Below are 19,507 nucleotides of genomic sequence, written 5' to 3' on the forward strand. Positions count from 1 at the left end.
TATTATCTCTGTGCCAAAAGTTACATGGAAGCTTACTGACAGCAATCCTTGCTGTTGCTTGTCTCATTTGCCCTGTGACAATGGGATTCTGTCTTTATTTTTGAACTTTGAGTTAAACAGCTGTCAAGTTTAACTTATTTGTATAAACTAGCGTGGACAGATTAGTCCCTACTGATGTGCCAGTTATCTTGAGATTAATGGGAAATCCAGAGCTAGCAAGTCAGAGAGGCAAGTAGTCTGAAGGGGAGAGAAATGCAATCCAGCAAAATCATGAAGTAGCTTCATCTTTTGGTTTTTGTGACTCTCACTTGAGAAAACAAATAGCCTGCTGTAACAGCCAAGGGAGGAGAGCAATGTTTCTGTGCTATAATGAACCGAGGAACTGCAAACACAGAGGTGCCTGTTCTTGAAAGAAGAGAAATTTGATGGTACAATATGGGTAGCTTAAAATCACTATCTAAATTCTGAGATTTCCTAAGATACTGCCATAATACAGCTCTTCTCTTTTCCAGTGTAATCTAATGTTACATATTTAGCCATCAAATATTAAGAAACAATCAAGTGTCTGGGGATGCAAAAGAAACCCTCCCCCTCTCCAAAGCTGCTCAACACAACCTCAGAGTTACACAGCAAAAGAGGGAATACCAAGTTTTCACTTTGGTTGAAAAGTTATGGGTCATAAAAAGAAACAGAAATAAGTTTCTGATACATATTGACGTCTGAGGGGTTATCCTTATTTACTTCAGCAACAGAAAGATACTGACACTGCAATACAAATTAATATATACCCAATAGAAGTCCTATAAATAACACTAAGAAAATGAAGAAAGCATGCAGCTGGGAAATTCCAAACCCCTCTTTTCCTTCTCCCACAGTACTATATATAGGTAATATATTTTTGTTTATGTTTTTTTAGAACATTCACTACAGTGAGGCAGAATTTTAGAGGATAGCAGAGATGTATTTATACACTCACATACCATAAAGCAGCAGTGATGTAAAAAATGGCAAGGAAAATAAATTACTAAGTAGCACAGAAATAGAGATTGCAGCCACTGTCCCAGTCCTTACCTTTCAGAGTTGCCTTCTTAAGTACCTTCATGGCATAAAGCTGGCCTGCATCAGATCCTTTGATCTTCCTTACTAGAAATACCTGTAAAAAGCAAATGTTTTGTACAGATAAGTACTGAATTTCTACTTATAAGCCTTACTGCATTTGACAGGAGAAAAGATACTATTGTTCAGGAAATTACTAGCTGAAAGTATTTAATATCTATTTCACCGGCAATTGGTTGAGCTAGCTCTGGAAATTTTCAGTTTTAAGCCTTTACCACCTCAGAAAGAAAATATGTTCAACATTATTAACTGCCCTTATATATCCAATTAAAGTTGGGTGAAGAGTCAGAATTAGTGTGCACATAGCTCTTCATATTCTGACCAACTTTACATGAAAAAAATTTATATCTCATTTGTGTTTTGGAATGTGCAGTGTCTTAAAATTATTGCCATCAATTACATTACAGAGAAAAACCAATTTGGTCTAATTTATGCTGGAAATCATGAATGGTGACTTTGCCTAAGATGTAACTGAAGCAGAAAGTCCATACAGCTGAAAATCTGTTATTCTAATAAAGACAGTTTTCCCTGTTATAGTCTCCTATGCCTCATCTTCTGACAGTGTAAATTTTTAATTGAAATAAACTAAAGTTGTAGCTAAAAATGTATTCTATTTGTTTTACTCCATGCAAATATATTTATCTGCCCCTGAGTGCATCTGAGCACTGGAGAGGTAGTGAACAAAGAAATCAGTAGCTTAGTTTGGTCTTTATAAGACTTTCAGTGTTTTAATAATTGAAAATAAAATAAACAAATCTTTTAGTTGATTCCCAGGACTTACTCTGTCTGCTGAGGTCAGAAGTACCAGACAACAGTGTCTTTTTTTATTTTTTTTTATTTCAGCACTTGTGTTACTGGACAGAAGCTGAAGACAAACACAGAAATAAAAATACAGTACCACGTACATATAATTACAAATATATAAATTAACAAAGTCTAGGAGAAATTATATAACTGATGAATGTCCAGTTAGATTAAAAATTCTTTAGCAATTAATTTCCTGTCCAGGAACCATGCAGCTTTGTTAACTGTCTCCACCTAAAATATAAAAAGCCAAAAAAAAGAGGAAGTCTGTTTCTAGTGCATTATTTGCAAGTTGAAAGACTCTTCTTGCTAAAATAAAAATCTGTAAACAGATTAGGATCTTCTCAAACATCCTTTAAGGAAGGGTTTGTGTGGAGGGAGAATAGCTTTTACCAAACAGGTACAGAAGCTAGAAATAGAAAAAAACCCCAACACCTTAATTAGAACTGTTACATCTGACAGCATCATTGCTACCACACTTCTGCATGTGATCTGATACATTTTTGGTGAGACTTTCCTTCTCAAGATGTTTCCTGTGTATAGGAGATATGCACAGTTCCTCAGCCAAGCTGCCCTGACTAGCTGAGCTTGGGCACATGTTGCTTGTTCCCATCTCCTGTTTCCTAGTTTGATGAACACACAAATAGCTCCGGCACTCACAACTGTAGGAACAAATGATGAAATCTGGATCCAACAGGAACACATAAGACTTTGTGAAGTGTTTTTCATTAACATTCATGATAAATTAAGCTCAGCTGCTCCAGCATTAACAGGAAGTCAATCCATTTAGAAGTTTACAGAGAAAAGCTGGGATATTTTTCTATCCAGCTCAAGTAAAAGATTTAATTTTTGCATTACATTGAAAGGGAGCAGAAAGTCAAAAGCAAGCTTGCCCAGACAACAGATTTTCAGCTGTATTATTATTATTCTGTAAAAATGGTTATGGACTCTTTACCCCAAAAAATGCCAAAACTCAAACCCTTAAGACAATGGTTTTAAGCAGTAGTGCACATAGAAAAGCACAGCATGCTGCATCTGCAGAAATATTAGGCTGCACTTCTAGAAATATCTTGTCTGCCATGTAATCTTGCAAAACTTGTAATACCTGTATTGCTATAATAAGCAAAATTACCAATTTACGTTACTAGTCACTAGTCAGCTGTTCCCTGTAGCATGGGATAGGGCACTTGTCTGCATTCCTTCCAAAAAAGATGAGTCAAGAACACTGTGTTCTTTATCATAGGACACCAAACTAGTCATCAAACCAAAAAAGGAAACAGAACAAATGAAAATGCATTGTACTGCAAAATTACATCATCCTGATTATTCTTAAAGGTAAAGCTACATCACTCTTGAAACCACTAAGTGGCCCTGGAGTGCTTACCTGACTGGTTATATTAGCTGTACTATACTAGTTTCCCAAAATAGCATGGGCATGTGGCTGAGCATGACTTTCAGTTTTCTATTTTAATATGTTTGCAAGCACCTCAGGTTATTAACACCTGAACTAGCAAAACTCCCTGAGCTGGAACAATTGGTTTATCACCCAAATCCTAATCTAGAAAGCTAAGCAAGTGCTATGCCTCTCAAGAGTGTTGAGGCCACTCCCTTAGAAATTATCTCTAATCCTGCAAGAAATTATTTAGACCTTGGGTGAACAACTTGAAAACCTAAAGGTTTGCATCCCCAGACACTTATGATTTGAACCATTAGCTCAAATACCAAGGTGATGAAAATTTAGGTGGTTGAAGACTGCATAAGAAACATTAAGTCATTTGTAATCACGCGCAGCTCCAAACAAGTATGATGTTTATACTCACACTCTGATCTCCCAGAAATTAGATCTCCTTTTAGGAAGTGGTGGCAGAGATTAGGCATTCTGCTTATAAAATGGCTAAAGCTAGAAGGCCAACTCAAACAGTTAATACCAATATACACCAATACACTATAAGACAGACAGCAAACCATTTCTAAAATCTTTACTGCCTGAATCTGAAAACTGGCCATTCTGCCCATGTTGCTTTTGCAGAAGACACTTCCTTCTCTTGCTCTTCTCCTTGTATTGAGTCATACAGTAAACCTAATTTTGAGTTGTTTGATTTTTCACATTTATTTAATTTTAAAAACTCAAATATCATCACTGTGTTCTCAAGAAATTCTCTAGATCAAAACTTGGTATTGAACGTTAACTTTCCTGATATCTCTCATGTCAGGGAACTTATGATAGACTTAATTATCAATATAATTCTAGAATACTCAGGAAGTTGATAAATACTCTCAATATAGCTTCTTTTAGGAATAAAACTAAAGGCCCTGATTGGGAAGTATTTTCAAAAAAACTCACAAAATAATATACTTACAATTATAAGGTCTTTCATGCCTGGTTTCAATTAGGTTTACTGTTCCAAAGGTTTCAGTGACTTATTTAAACTATGGAAAGACTTTAAGGCAGAACTGACTCTTCCCTCTTTCTTTCCATCTTTCATTCCTATTCTCATTTCCAACTAATATGTCCTGCTGAAGAAGAACTGTCTTTGGGATTCAGAAAATCGTTGGTCTTAAGGTTATGTGAAGAATGCTATTTCCATTAATTAGCTTGTGGACATGTAGCCAGGTTTTTTCCCCCCTATGATCTCACCATAATGATGGCCATCCTCTGCAGTGGGGTTTATCTCCAGGATCCTTTCAAGGTCTCTGAGTGTGAGCTTAACAGCAGTCTGGGACTTGGAAATGTGCTTGAGGTCCCATTTGCCCTTAGTGGGAACTGTGCAGCTGACTTCTTTAAGTCTTTGAATGCTCCTATTTATATCCTCCAACTAAGCAGCAGTGGCACACTCAACTCCCTGGTGAACAGGTCAGAAAGGGAAGAGAATCTAATTTTATAAACAGTGATGCTCACTGCCCAGAACCCTAAGCATTATTTGCTAAACTGGTTTATATGTAGAAATCAAGCTAAAAGACAAAAGTTTTATTAAAATGAACATAGAAGAGCTTTGCTTATCTGCCTTTACAATATAATTTATATATGGACAACGTTATCAGTGTAAATGAACTCAGAGAAAAGATATTATATTTTCAGTGTTGCTCTAGGTGATTAGATAACAATAAAAATTACCTTCCCATATGAACCTTGTCCTAATACTTTCAGCAGCTCAAACTGAGAAGGATCTGCTTTTTCAAAACCTTCCTTGACATGATGACTGATGTCTATTTCCTTCACGATACCTTCTTCCTGCAAAGAAAACAAAACAATATCCCCAAATCAGAGCTCTTATCCTAAGGAAACATATTAATTTTTAAAATCTCATCTTCTGTGACACTATAATGATGTAGCAAATTTTGAAAATAGAAACAAATGCTTGTCCAAATATTCCATGTGCCTTTTACTGGCTGGGGATGGTAATTGTTTATTGAGCCTCAAGATATGACTAAGTAAAGACAGAATACACAAACTGAGGTCAAAAATATACTGTGGAACTTGGTATGCCCATCAGAGACCTTGCTAGCAGAGTGGCATGTACTTGAATCTGTACTACAGAGGGTCCAGCACAGACTTTCTTGCTTGCAAGAATTAACTTCGGATTTTCCAGGTTCTTTTGTTAAAATATTTTCGCTGTCAATAGATGCATATTCCTCAAAGACACCAGTTCAATTAGGACTTTCATCTTGAAAGCTGTGACATATGGCATTTGTTTTAGTTGTTTGTTTCATGTTTTTTTGTCATGTTCCTCTAAAAAGAGAGCGACTGGGTCATGTGAGACCCAGAGGGACTACACAGTTTGCAGCAACCCAGAAAGTCACTGAGCTGAAAAGAAACCTTGAAGAAAGGACCTGCTTTTCAAGGACACAATGATAAGGGAAGATAATATTTAGACTTATTTTTATTTTGTATGTTTTGTACACCTACATTTGAACTTTTTGGTTTGGGCTTGTGAGTGTTTTTTTTCTTTTTTTTTTTTTTTTCCTCCAAACTACTTGTTCTAACTTTCCTACAATGAAAATACAGATTTTGAGTACAAAACTTATTTTTTTTCATATTCCAGTTTGAGGGGAATTACTAATTTAGTACATTCTGTACTAAACAAGAATAAATTTCATTCTCTTCTCATCCAGAAAAATTGCTATCACTTTCTACCAGCTGTAATTCATCGGATACATGGCTTGCACTACTAAGATTGCTTTCTATATTGTAACTTCATTCCTCCTCTTCCCTACCCTGCCCCTTTGCACTCATGTGCTTTGGAACAGGGGCTGTATCTTCTGCTTGGTTTGGAAAGCTTTATCTACTTTGTACATGCTACCACAGTCATGGAAAGTAATCATCATCTCACAACAACTCATTTTTCTGAACCTAATTCCTCTAGTTTAAGGTTTGCCTGAAAGGAAATGCTTGAAACTAATGAACAGTTTTCACAGAGGGATTTAAAGAATTTCTAAGTACATAACTGTCAGGACCTCTTTTCTCATTTTTCTGGATTTATTTGCTGTGGGAGATATTAAATGTATAATTTTTTTTAATTTATTTTTTTCCTAGGTGAGAAAAACAGTAGTAAATTCATACAACTTCAGTACTCTGTATTAGCTGTTTCCTAAAGAAACCCAGTATTATCCACATGCTGTTATCAAAGGCTCCACCAAGTTCAGAGGTGATGAGTATTCATACCGAGGGATATGCATCTTTAGTAAACTGCCTGCAGCTGAGAGACTTGCACATTGATAAGAACATTATTTCAAGCTTAGCCCACCCTGCCATGCTGCAGTTTAGATAAAGTATCTGGAGAGCAGGGCTCACCATCCATCTTGTTCAGCGGTTACACACAAAGGATAAAAATTACTCCCCAAAGAGTTGGCCTCCTGAATCACCTCCACACTAGACCTCATGTGCTTGAGAGTTTGCTCTCTATGAAGCACAGGCAGAGTTTGGGAGGATTTACTTCTGCAGGTCAGTCTCTTTGTGTGGACCCCCACTTAAAAACCATGGTATGATGAAAAAAACTGCATGATATCTCAAGTCAATGCAGCTTGAGGGCACCTAGTCACTATTTCATGATTTGGCCCATCTTTGTTTTGCACAGAAGCCCAGCCCAGCAAGAACCATCCACTGCAACCAGGTGATGCAGGATGTGGATGCAAATTTGGAAATTATTCAGGAGACAAAACTCTGTGAAAAGGAAACTAACCCAAATTTTATATACACCATGTACCTTCCTCAGATTTTCTTCTTCTTTGAGCTGACACCTCGATCTCAAAAACGGTGGATGAGATCTACTACAAACAGCAAACTCCTTTTTAATTCAGCTAGATTGTACTTCAGCCTGAACCATGAACTCATTGTCAGCAACATTTGCAAGTTTAATGATGAGTGAGTTTTAATTTGTCCATTCATATTAGTCATCAAAGTCTTAGGCCTACAACCTTAAGAATATTTCTCATTGTATTACTAAATATAATATAACCTCTTTAAGTTCATGAAATGTGTTCAGTTACAGGAATATATTAAAAGTATTAAGGTGTTGACAATTCAGCTTGCTGGAAGAATGCTTAAAAATTTCTAGCATTTCCAGAGATTAGCATAATTAATTAAAAACTTGCAATAAAACCAATAATTACATGCATCTTTAATTAATATATCAGAAAAAAAAGATATTAAAAAGAATGGAACCAAATACAAGGCCTACCAAAGTTTATCAGAGAAGCACAGATTCTAAAGATGGGAAATATCTGTTAGATTTTGTGACTTCATTAAACTGTAAAAACGTTGATTAGAAGAGGCTTCTAAGGGTCATCTTGGTCAGACCAGCTGGTTTTTTTTACTGTGGTTTTCAGTGTCTCAAACAATAAAGCTTGAGCCACTTCCTATGAAAGAATATTCTCTTTCAATTTGCCCAAAGTCAAGTCAAGCTGCCTGATCCATGAGTCCTTAGGAGGAAGCAGGATATTTTTCTAGGAAGGTAGGATTTCCTGTGGATTTCCTGTGGTCTCCTCACTAGAAAGGGGCAGCAAAGCAGCACTGAAGAAAAGCATGCCAGACATCTATTTTTTCACCGATCAGCACCACAGTGGTGGCACTTGTGAGCTGTCCAAAAGGGAGATAGTATTTTAGCTAGTATGACAAACCCACTTCCCGCTGGAGCAGAAAGCCAAACTGTCAGTGCTTGAGACTGAAGATGGACACAGCCCCTTAAAGGAAATATATGCTGATGTGTTTGCACACATGCACCCATTTGCCTTGCATGTGTTCCTATATCTTATTACTTACTTGGCTGCATAAATTCTGGAATAACTTCTGTTTGTATTACCTTACTAGGAAAAAAAAATCCACAAACCAAATGCTCTTATATTCTTGATTAATATTCTTACTTATTTTGTAGGATTTTCTCATTTACATCTTTTGAAGTCTCCCTGTATTACATTAATAGGGAATATGGCATAATTTTTCTCAGATATTGATGATCAGAGTGAAACCTAAACTATCAAATCACAGATCTCTCAACTGTTTTTGCTCTAAGTTGCATCTTAAGAACTTCTCTAACATGGACTTTTTTTTCACTGTTCCAGCAAGTGCAGCATATCTGCATCAGGAATTTGCATAACAACAATAAAACTGAGGCAAGAGATTCACAACACAGACGAAGCCTGCATACTGAAGAAGCTGTTTTGATGAGAAGGATTTCACTCTGGAAAAAAATAGCAGCCAACTTTGAAAATGGTTTTGATCAGTGAAGTTGGTGGAGTCAAAAATGAATGTTCCATAGTTTGATCTTGCAACAGCTGTGCACAGCATCCCAGGCTCTTGCTCCCTGCTGACTTGTCCTGACATTGCATTAGCTGGAATGCTTGACTTGATGAAGCTTAATCTTTCGTAAACTTCTCTAAATATTTATGTTTGCACAAAAAGCATCATCCTGTGACAAAAGTGAGATGGATATTTTGGCGGTTTGAAGAAAGCACATGGTCAAGCAGGACAGACTAGAGGAGGGAGGGCAATGAACCAGAAGGATAAAAGAGGAATGGAGAGTGCTTCTCTATGCTACTACAAGAAAGACCTCTTCAGGGTCTGATTCTATACTGTATTACTCACTTAGAGGCTTCCCCCAAGGTGGCATAAATTTTGGAGATTAAAGTAACCCAGTATTTGAATGAAAAGGCCATTTTGATCTGCTCTCCCTTGGGACAAAGGAGAAGAGAGCTTCTGTTCTTGTTTTGTGACTATGGATAGCACAGGCCCCTCTTGAAGAAAGAGAGGCCCTAATGCCTGGTGGCTGATGGAGAGCAACCATGGAAAACTCTTCTAACTGCAACAATACTTCCCAACTCACTGTCACATACTGGAGTAGGATCAGAAAGTGTAGGGTTATGGACCTGGGAGTGAAGTGCAAAAAGCCATTCAAAAGGACAGGCCTTCCCAGAGAGCAACTCTTTTCACTTTAGCTGTAGTCTCTTATCTTGCCTGTTTTACAGCCTCTCAGCAAACATTATGGAAAGAATACCTCCTAGAAAATGGACTGACTTAATCCCTTTTGGAGTCCTGTCTGGCTACTCTCCAAGAGGTTTCTGAACAAGCAGCGCCAACGTCATCAAAGTCAGAGACCACATTAACTGTGCCCAATATATTTCAGCCACACACAAAAAACTTTCCTCACCAAGACTTCAAACACCTGGAGAGGTGGTTATTCCAGAATCAGCTACTTCTGCCAATGGAAAATTTTATGCTGCCATATCACAGGGGCAAAAGCCATGGTGCTAATGTGAGATTTTACTCCTTGCCTGGCCATCTCTTCAGTTGCAGAGGATCAAGACTGGGATACAGGTATGGTCATAATGGGTTAGCTTCGTTTTTTAATAAAAATATGTGCACTTTTGATGTGTAAGTTTTGCAGTCAGGCTTGCGTGCTGTAAGGTTTGAGGACAATAAAGAAATGAATGAAAATGCGGCAAGAGGAAATAAGAAATAATGATAACTCTGAAGTTATGTTATTGTCGTTTGAGAGAATTGTTATTTGTCTATAGCATATGCTCAAGATACAGACTTTATTTTGTTACCAGTCTTGCCATTTGGCAGGTTACCACCTAACATAAACCCAAATCACAACTATTTAACTTCCAAGTATCACAGGCATTACAACATTCCAAAATAATACAGTTCATTAAGCATTTTTAAAATCTGATATGGGAATAGTTAGGACAGGATATGTCTGATAAAGATGAGGCCAGGTTTCCACCTCTGTTTACAGGTTCTAATCTGGCTCAACCCATTGGAGAGTAATTTGTGTCAAGACATAATAGGCCTTTCAAATGCTGCCTAAGGCAGGGAATGAACTGCCGGCCTGTATTCAGTTCTTTGAGGACAAGTATCCACATTAAAAAGAAAATGTATAGGAGCATTTTCATTAGCCTCTTCCCAAGCCAGTCTCCAGCAGCTGGAGTAAAAGTTGAGAAAGAAATCTTCCATTTTAAATGGTTTGTATTCCAAGTTCTGGCCTCTGTTGTGGTCTGGAAAGATGTAAACTGAGAAATAATACCCTAAATGGGTCTGGTTGCTTTGTTCTCTACTGTCAAATAAACATTTGCTTTAACAACAATGAATTGGACTTACTGTGCCCTTAAAGAAGCATGTGGAACTCACAGTGAATCTCTTGGACATTGTGCCAGGTCTGTATTTGGCTTTCAAGCATAAGGTCACCTACCTTCTCAAAAGGTCATATGGAGTTAAATAATACACAACAATTTTAAGAGATTGGGATTTCCTTCCCCGATCTTTCACAAATGTGATTAGAATGTGTTATCTTGCATATGGAATTCCAAGAAATAGGTCAAAACTTACTGGAAAACAAAAACCTTAGAGCAATTTCTGTGGAGTACAATCCACTCTCAGTCACTGCTAAATTCAGCAGACTTTTCTATAGAGAGAATAACTATTAAACTCTCTTTAGCATTTCCCTCCAGCTCCAATTTTTTATCCCACATTTTTAGTTTCTTCTCCCTAATGCACCGTTCTACAGTTGAGGTTCAGCAGAAGTCAAACAAGCTAAATGGGAAGAGATGAATCACAGAGAGCAAAGGCAGTGAATACAATCTACTGGATAGACTGGTGAAGTCCATGAGGTGGAGGTTTGAGTATCTGGGAGATTTGGGTGCAGTCTTGTGCTACTAGGCTTCCTGTGTGTCTTTGATGAGTCACTTAGTGTTGGATTCAGCTAAATAAATGCAAGTATTTATAGTGCAGGAGACAACATTTTAAATAATTGTCTAGGTTTACTTGGCAGTCAATAGAGAGAAGCAGGGACTTAATGATCAAAAGAGATCAGATGAAATCACATCCTGAAAAGTGCACATTTTTCTGTTCTGACTATGAAGAAAGCCTAAGATAACTTGCTGAGATGAATTCATGTTTACTGTATAATTTTGAAAAATACTTAAATAGAGTAGTATTGTGGACAGATTTTTAATGGCATTACAAAAGAGATGTTCACTGATAAATGCCATGGGAACCTTAGCAAAACTTCTATTGAAATTTCATTTTTTTTTCAAAAGAACTTTTATCCTTGAAACATCTACATGACTAAAAATACTCCAAGGTGTTGGGAGTAATCCACTTATCAGGATTTTTCAGCTCTGGTAAATTAGGCATTTTTCTGCTTCCTCCCCAACCTGAACTATTCTTATTTGCTTTTAACTATCTTGTGGGAATACTGTGAGAATTAACACAGAAAAAATATGAAATTATCTCATACTGCAGTAATGAACAGACAAATAGTCTGAAATGTATCCAGTAATACATCATATCAGGTGGCCTACAACTGAATTCTCCTTTAGCTCAGATTGGAGCATTTTGGTCTTGAAGATTGGTGCTCTTTATCTGATGACTATAGTGTCTTTACAGACTCAGTTCCTGACTAGGACAAATATATACAACACAATGACTATGAAGATGCATAAGAAGAACAATCTTCCTATTACAAGTGCAGATATACATGAAATACAGGTACACACTAATTCTTGATTGAACTTGCAATCCTGGACTCAAACCACTATTCAGAGTAACGCTAAATTTTTTGTTAATTCTGGTGCAAACTGCAATAGTTTATGAGGCGTGGTGAGTAGAAAGAGCACATAAAAAACTATTAAAGCAAAGGGTTAAAAAAAGTAGAACAAAAGCAGAACTGTCTGGTCACAAAAAAAAATACAAACAGTTGGTCAGCCTTACTCACATAGCAGCACTCTACAAATACTCAAACACACTTGTGAACTTTAACAGAAACAGTCTCAAAATGAGTCACACCATTAAAGGACAAAGAACTCAGCTATATTGCTCTAAGCTACAATAAATAGGAGCAGGAACATTTTCATCAACATCCTACTTGGCATGGCTTACAGGTGTGCCATTGGCCTTTACAACTCAGAAGAGCTGTAAGGTCCATTACTGATCCTTTCTGCTGGTGAACAGGCAAAAGAGGAACACTTGCTTCTCATTCACCAAGGAACTAACTCCCAGCCTGTCTGGAGCCAGTGCCTAGAAGAAATTATTACTCCTAGAAGGGTAAGTATTCTTGTTTCTTTATGATGATGCTATATCATCACTAAAAAGGGTTATGAAAACAACATGCAATAGTAGGGGACAGTATGCATGACTGCTTTGAAAAAAAAATTAATTTATTCAGGTTTTCATATGTTACTCTCCACTACAGTTCAAGTTTGATTCCCAGGTCAGTATCATTCCCTTTGCACTCCGTTCTGAACCACTCACAAACTCGCTGTGAGTGGCTTGGGTGACTCCCACCAAAGACCCTCCCAGTGATGCCCCCACCTGCCACTGCTGCAGCCCACTCACCAGAGCTGCCTGGCACCTGCTGCAGCACATCAGCATTCACAGGGAAGCCCTAGTGTGACAGTCCTAATGTGATGGCAACCCATCATTCATGCATTTCCATGACAGGATACAGGTAGGCCCCACCTCCCTGTGTCCCAGCTTTCCATCTTTAAAATGCAGGTAAAGTCATCTTCCTTTTTCATGGAGTTAGTGGAGTATAAGAGCACTGAAAAGACTATGAAATGCTCAGATACTATGATATTAGGCTCCAAAAAGGAGGAAGGACTATCTGTTCAGGATACTATTAAAGAATTATAAATACTTACTAAATTACTCCAGTTTCCTTATTGCTGTACTCAGCTGCTTCACAAACTAGAAAAAAAGGTTTCTGATGTTTTACTAGTTCGAGTGTGAAATAAAAACTCCAGCTGCACTAAGAAGATAAACTGCTTAAGCAAAACATATTTGCAACCATTTCCTCACCATTTCTTGATCCAAATAAAACAGCACCACAGCACAGTAAGTAGAAAATACAAAGCCCTGGGGCATTTGCATGGTGATTTAAAAGAACTGTACCACCTTTAATATGCATATTAAAGGAAAAATATCAGGTTTCATCTCAAAATGTGAGGCAGAGTGGACAAAAGGCTGTAATAAGAGATAATCACATTACCAGATTAGTCAGTTTAGGAAAAATACCCATCTGCTGTTTACAAATCACTCGTAGGGTTTGGTAATTATCATTTTGCCTGTGAGAGGAATACTGGCCTGCTTGCACATTTTGTGTCCTCCCATTAATTAAATCAAGCATCAGCTAAGGGTTCAACCAGCTTGTACTTCACAAACTGGAGTCTTGCTGCTATTATTTCAGGGAAAAACGTGTTGTAATGAGGTTCATTATCTCAGTGGCATTTTACAGGCAGAGTATTAATAGGGAAAGGGACTAATGTGAGGTCATTATGGAATCAAGGCAAATACAAATTAGTTTAAATGCTACTGTTCACAGCACAGAGCATCAGTGAAGGCATTGAAGGAGAGGCTGATGCAGCTGAATGAGGCAGAGAAAAGATGGCAAAAGCGAAATTCTACAGAGATGATATGACAAGATTTAGCAACAACGTGGACAGAGGAATAAGAGGTGGAGGGCAGAGAGAAAAGGAGTATCAAAAAGAGCACCAGACAAGGGCAACTGGTCTTGTGCCTATGCCAACAGAGAAGCAAACTGAGAGAAGAACTGCAATATTAAACAACTTGAAATGTAACTTTTGTCCCTTTTACACAGCGGCTTAATCTGATTTAAATACCTAACTATCTTCCTGGGATGAGGAAAGAGTGCAGGCATGCATGTATGTACTGGAGTGATCTGATGGGAAAGCTGGTAAGCAGCCCTGGCACACTTAGAACTGCTCCCAAAAGAAAGGGTGAGAGCACAATGGGGACCAGGCTTTGCTGCATAAATGGTTAATAGCCTTGGGCATCCAGCCTTCTGCAGTAACTCAGCTGGGCTACCAAAACACATATGAATGTTGTAAATCCAAGCTCTGCTTATTTTTGTAGGCTCCAGCTTCAATTTTTAAAGTTATACAAAAACACACAGATAAAATAAAAAAAAGTTACACAAAGTACCTGACAATCCCATGCTGGGCTCCAGTTTCATGGACAAATATTTAACAAGGGATACTAAAACTGCATACTTATCTCTTCAGCTGTACACTTTTATTACATCCATTGCTATGACTTAGGTCATTTGCAGATGTACATATTTCAGTGCCTAAGGACTGTTACCACACACTAGTACCTGTTTAAAACAGATTTACAGCAGTCTACTGGAAATCTGGCCCAGGAAAAGGCCCATTACATTTTGTGGTTTTGTAAACTACTAAGAAGCCTCTGGTTCATGTCCCTCAAAGATTCACACAGCCAATCTCCAAGGAACAAGCTGCTAACTCATTATCATACATCCTCTTTTCTATGAAGGGAATAATTGTTTACAATCACTGTACTAAACAGAAGCATATATTATTTATACACACTGACTGAAAATATGTAACTTTTAAGAATGAGAATAAACAAAACACAGAAAATCCATCTGGATGCAAAGAAACTCCTTTGCAACATTGTTTGAAGACTCCTTTATTTCAATGACATCAAACTACTGTACCAATCCCTTTTGCAGAGATTTACAATGGATAATGTGTTTTTGTATAATAAAAGTGCATGTGGGGTAAGTTAGTTTGTTCTCAGCTGACTGGGATCTTGATGAGCTTATTACATCTTCACAGCAGCGAAAATCAGAAGTTCAGCCAAAGCTGATCCACAGTCTACTGAAGTCCAGAAGGATTTACAGAGTAGGATTCATCCAAACATATGTCTCTCTCTGAGGTATCTGTCTAAACTTGTGTCCAGCTGACAGAAAAATGGTTGCTTTTAGGCTTTGCTTTGTTTCAGACAACAGCAGGCCTCTAAAACAGGACTTAGTAAGTCTCCCCCTTTCTGCTGACTGTAAAGTCTATGCTGATTATCTCAGATACAGATTAGTTCTCCCTTCCCTCATACCTCAATGATTCCTTTAGCATCAGATGAAGCATACATGCATTTCAAAAGATATACACTGCATTATACTGGATATTTGCAGGCCAGCCCTTGACTGACCTACCTTTTTTCACTATGGATTTTCTAAAGTCTCCAACAGACAATGTGAGGTGCTCCCTCAGTTTTGGTTTTCTGGCCTGATGTATACCTGTACCAACTATTGCAACAATCTTCTGCAGGGACATTCTTACCCTGCCTGGCTACTGCCACGATCTGCTACTACAAATCAGGGAAATCAGGGCTCTTGGATGTGAAACTGGAAGAGCAAAACCACAACGCGCTGTGTCAGACAGCTTGCTAAACTTTCACACTGGGGGAAGCTTTAACAAGTATGAGACAACACCAGTTTCTTCAGCCTCTTAATTCAAAATACATTTCACTCGTTAGCACAATCCTGGAAGTATTTGGCCCTTAGATCACCTTACAAGAAACTTCCAAGACAACTTAAAACTGAGCCCAACTGCAGCGCTCACCACCACATTCCTGCAGACTGCAAGATATGGCCCTGCAGCCTTTTTACTGTGCCTCAACTATGTAAAGGGAGATTTACATCAAGTGCTCTTGGTTCTCATCTTCAACCACCTTATTCACAAAAACTCTATTGAAAATAACGGTACATGATGATCAAGGAAGTCAGTTGAAAGGAATTATTTTTGTTTAATCCATTTCTGCGCAGAAGCCTCCAAGATTTTTAAGTATTGAGTATAGCAGTTTTAGAGCAAATTCACTGCTCTAGCCTCCATTCTACAAATATTTTTTTAACATATACACAAAAAGGTAAAAGGTCAAACTGAGATTACAAAGTTCCTGCCAGTAATTTTCATTGACCTGTGGCTATTTCAACATTTTCCTGTTCTGGCTGAAAATGATTATAACAAATCCACATGGCATCTTAACAGGTAGAGGTTGTGTTGTGGTTTTTTTTTTAAATAAAAGATGATCCAAATGGCTTTACTGAAAAACAGTTTGCTGGACACTGTAAATGGACAAGGTGAAGAGAGAAGACGAACTTGTATCTACTTTCTTACTGAATGGACATAAGTGATTACAGAACTGTACTTACAAAAAGACCAGAGCACAGATCTTTATAGTGCAACATCCCAACCTCTCTCATAAGGTTATTCCCAATGAGCTGGAGTAGTTAAAGGTTACTATACAGTAAACTGTGTGAGATTGTTCCTACACTCAGAGCAGCCACAAAGCTGTCTGGAGCTCCTAGAAGAGACTAACCTCCCATCAAGAGAAAAGTGAATGGACACAGATTAAATGAGTTCTTCCTATTCTACTTTAACATTCATTTCAGATATAGCTTCAGTTAGTAACCTGAACAAATAAAAATGAACAGCAGAATACAATGCCAAATTCCACCCATGCATAATCAAATATTTTTAATATCAAGCTAATAAAAGAAAAATGCTTTTTGATGCCCTGTATGGTGGACGCTATCACACTGATAGTCAAAACCACCAGCTGGCTCCATTGGACTGCAAAGCTAATGAAATCCTTAATGCAGCTGGAAGACAAAATTCTGAAGAAGAATCTGATGCAACATTATAATCACCAATAATTTTTTTGCCACATAAAAAATTGGAAACTCATTTGAATTCAGCAATCGCGTATGAAACACAGATACCAAGCAACAGCTACTCCTGTTCCTTTACAGATAAGGCATTTATTGTGCTTCTCAGGGTGTCCTAGGCCATTATGCCCACAGTAGATTATAGTCTTTATAGAGGGTCTTACTTTATAACCCTAGCCAACCAATCATATCTGCCTCACTTGTAACTACAGTGATATTTCATAAATAATAGCATAAAGACAACTGAATAGTAAGTGAAGTAATTCAATCAATCAGTAACAACAAAAAGTTAAAATTAATATTATGGACAATCGAAAAATAGACAACACAACAACCAGAAGATGACCAGTGAAAGCCAAAGAGGAAAGCTGAAACCACAGTTTTTTTTAAAGTGTTACTTTAAAGAAGTGTTCAATCAAATGCACAAGTCCAGCACTCATTTGTTTCCCCATTTGCCCTGTCATAAACAATGAGCAATGCCAGTGTTTCCAAGACACCACGGGAGGTAAAGTTTCTGTAATTTAAGCCAATACTGCAAGGAAAAAAATCTTTAATGTAAAACACAATGAAAAGCTGATTATGAATTTGCCACAAATTTTGCTTTTTTTGTATTCTTAAATTTATTTACATTTAAAACTGTTCTTTTTCATTGCTAACTACATAGAGCAGGGTTCTGCTATGCCAAAGTTCCCGTTTGCTTTGTTAAAAGCTCAGTTTTCTCAAAAACATTATTTTTGGACTGTTTTTTCTGATTTGTTTTCAATGTTCAAAATGTTTCTTTACCCACAAAGGCTGAGTAAATTGACATCTGCTACCCTTGAATTTTCTCCAGAAGTTATAACCAAAGCTTTTTGTATAGGGCAATATCAAAATTCTTTGTCTTCATAGGACTCCTTATGTTTGTGAAGATTAACATGGATATCTTCCATGAGTTTGCATTAAACTATGTTACTGGATCCACCTGAAAAGTGAAGTAACATAAGAACTACATCTCTGCACAGGAGCTATATCTTAACTTCCAGTTATATAGAATAGTGAGTAAAGCTGGGTGACATATAACACTGCTGTGTAAATAGCCTTCATTTGGAGGTAAGAGTAAAGAGAAGCAAAAAATCCACATCAGCTTTCATTTCTGTAACTACTTCTATGCCAACAAGCTGTAATTGTATGTTTTAAGGGCACCGAAGGTTGATTAGGTGCAATTATAACTAAGATTCCTCAAAGTACAGAGAGCAGAACAACAATCTAAGCCATTTTTCTTGCAGTTAAGGGTACTGAAAATAGAACTAATCTTTTGTGCCAAGGCTGCAAGTTAGCCCAGTGTGACATATACCAAATATGATAACTATTATAGGAAATGCACAACATTATTTCCAATTATTAACAAGGAAAAAATGTTTACATGTATATGCTGGGTTTTATCTGGAGCAAAATCAGAAGAAAAAAAAATTTTTTTACAGAAGTTTATCCAAAGACCTAAGAAGTTGATCACATATTAGCAGTGCCTATCAGCCAAGCAAGTTACTGAATCTCTCTCCCTCAGAAGTCACCAATAAAAGGCACGTAATCCCTTGCAGTATTTTCTTCACCAAAAAACAAGCAAATCAAGTTACTCCCCATCCTACCTGAAAACCACCTGCCTTGCCTTCCAGTCATCCCATCACAAATATTTGAGTGGCAAGCTGAGTCTGGGAGAGTGCTGAGAGGAGCACCAGGGCTGGGCTGGGCAGGAGCCAGGGTGGGATGCAGCTGCACATTCCTGGGGTCCTCATCAGCATTATGAAGGCCATGATGGGGAGATCAGCAGAGCTGCCACTCCTCAATCCATCATCAGCTCCTCCACCTCGGAGAGGCATTGCCTCAAAAAGGCTTCCGGCTGCTCTGCTGTTGGGAAGTTGTAACCAGTCTTTTAAATCCTGACTTGAAAGTAGGCCACATCAAGTAAGGTGGCTGTTCCCACAGCGTATAACACCCTGGAGAAATGGCAATAATGAAAGGAGCAGGGCTGTGTTGTAATTGTGGCCAGCTCTGGAAGAGACACAGGCAAAACACACGGGGCACATTCTAGCAGTGCAGCCTCAAAGAGACGATGGAAGGATTTGGGTGGCAAAGAGTCATCCTAAATGAAGCTGACAAACTCCCAGCCCGTCGCAGCCACACAACCGTTCAACACTGCAGGGTAACACCTTGGCTATTATAATTACCATAGAAATTCTGGGCAAAGGCAATGAACAGGTTTGTAACCCATATGAACACTGCAGACATATACCAGAGGAGCTCTCAGACTTGGTCTCACAACCCCTTCCCAGCCCGCTCTGGGATTTGAGGAAAACCCTACTGGTCTAAACAGGGGCTGTTCCCCACCTCCTAATCTGTGCATGAAAACTGCAAGCCCCAAATCAAGCCTGTTATAATGTCTACCTGCATTATTTCTCCAACTATGCAAGACTGGAGACACGCACCAAATCTAAATTATATTATGGATAAAGTCAGAAGCAATAAACTTAATCACAGTATCAAAAATTCAGGTTAGATATCTGGAGAATCCTTCCCTGGAAAGGACAGAGAAATGCCAGAATAGATGCCACTTAATGTGTAACCACCTT

At 38.0% G+C, this 19,507-nt stretch overlaps 1 protein-coding gene across 1 annotated transcript in view; it reads right to left on the reverse strand.

Annotated features, from left to right (window-relative positions):
- Nucleotides 1-19,507, reverse strand: part of LOC113998678 (ribosomal protein S6 kinase alpha-2-like) — a gene marked incomplete at its 3' end in the record, with an annotated part of 226,194 nt that overhangs the window by 33,448 nt on the left and 173,239 nt on the right. Inside the window, exons 3-4 of the mRNA XM_039387579.1 lie at nucleotides 5,036-5,152; nucleotides 1,072-1,153 (exon numbers count right to left, since the gene is read on the reverse strand). Coding sequence (XP_039243513.1) covers nucleotides 1,072-1,153; nucleotides 5,036-5,152 — 199 coding nt within the window. The remainder of the gene's footprint in view (nucleotides 1-1,071; nucleotides 1,154-5,035; nucleotides 5,153-19,507) is intronic.

The sequence above is a fragment of the Pipra filicauda genome, unplaced genomic scaffold (assembly GCF_003945595.2).
Source record: "Pipra filicauda isolate LSUMZ 115617 unplaced genomic scaffold, ASM394559v2 scaffold578_size274525_pilon, whole genome shotgun sequence".
NCBI lineage: Eukaryota > Metazoa > Chordata > Aves > Passeriformes > Pipridae > Pipra > Pipra filicauda.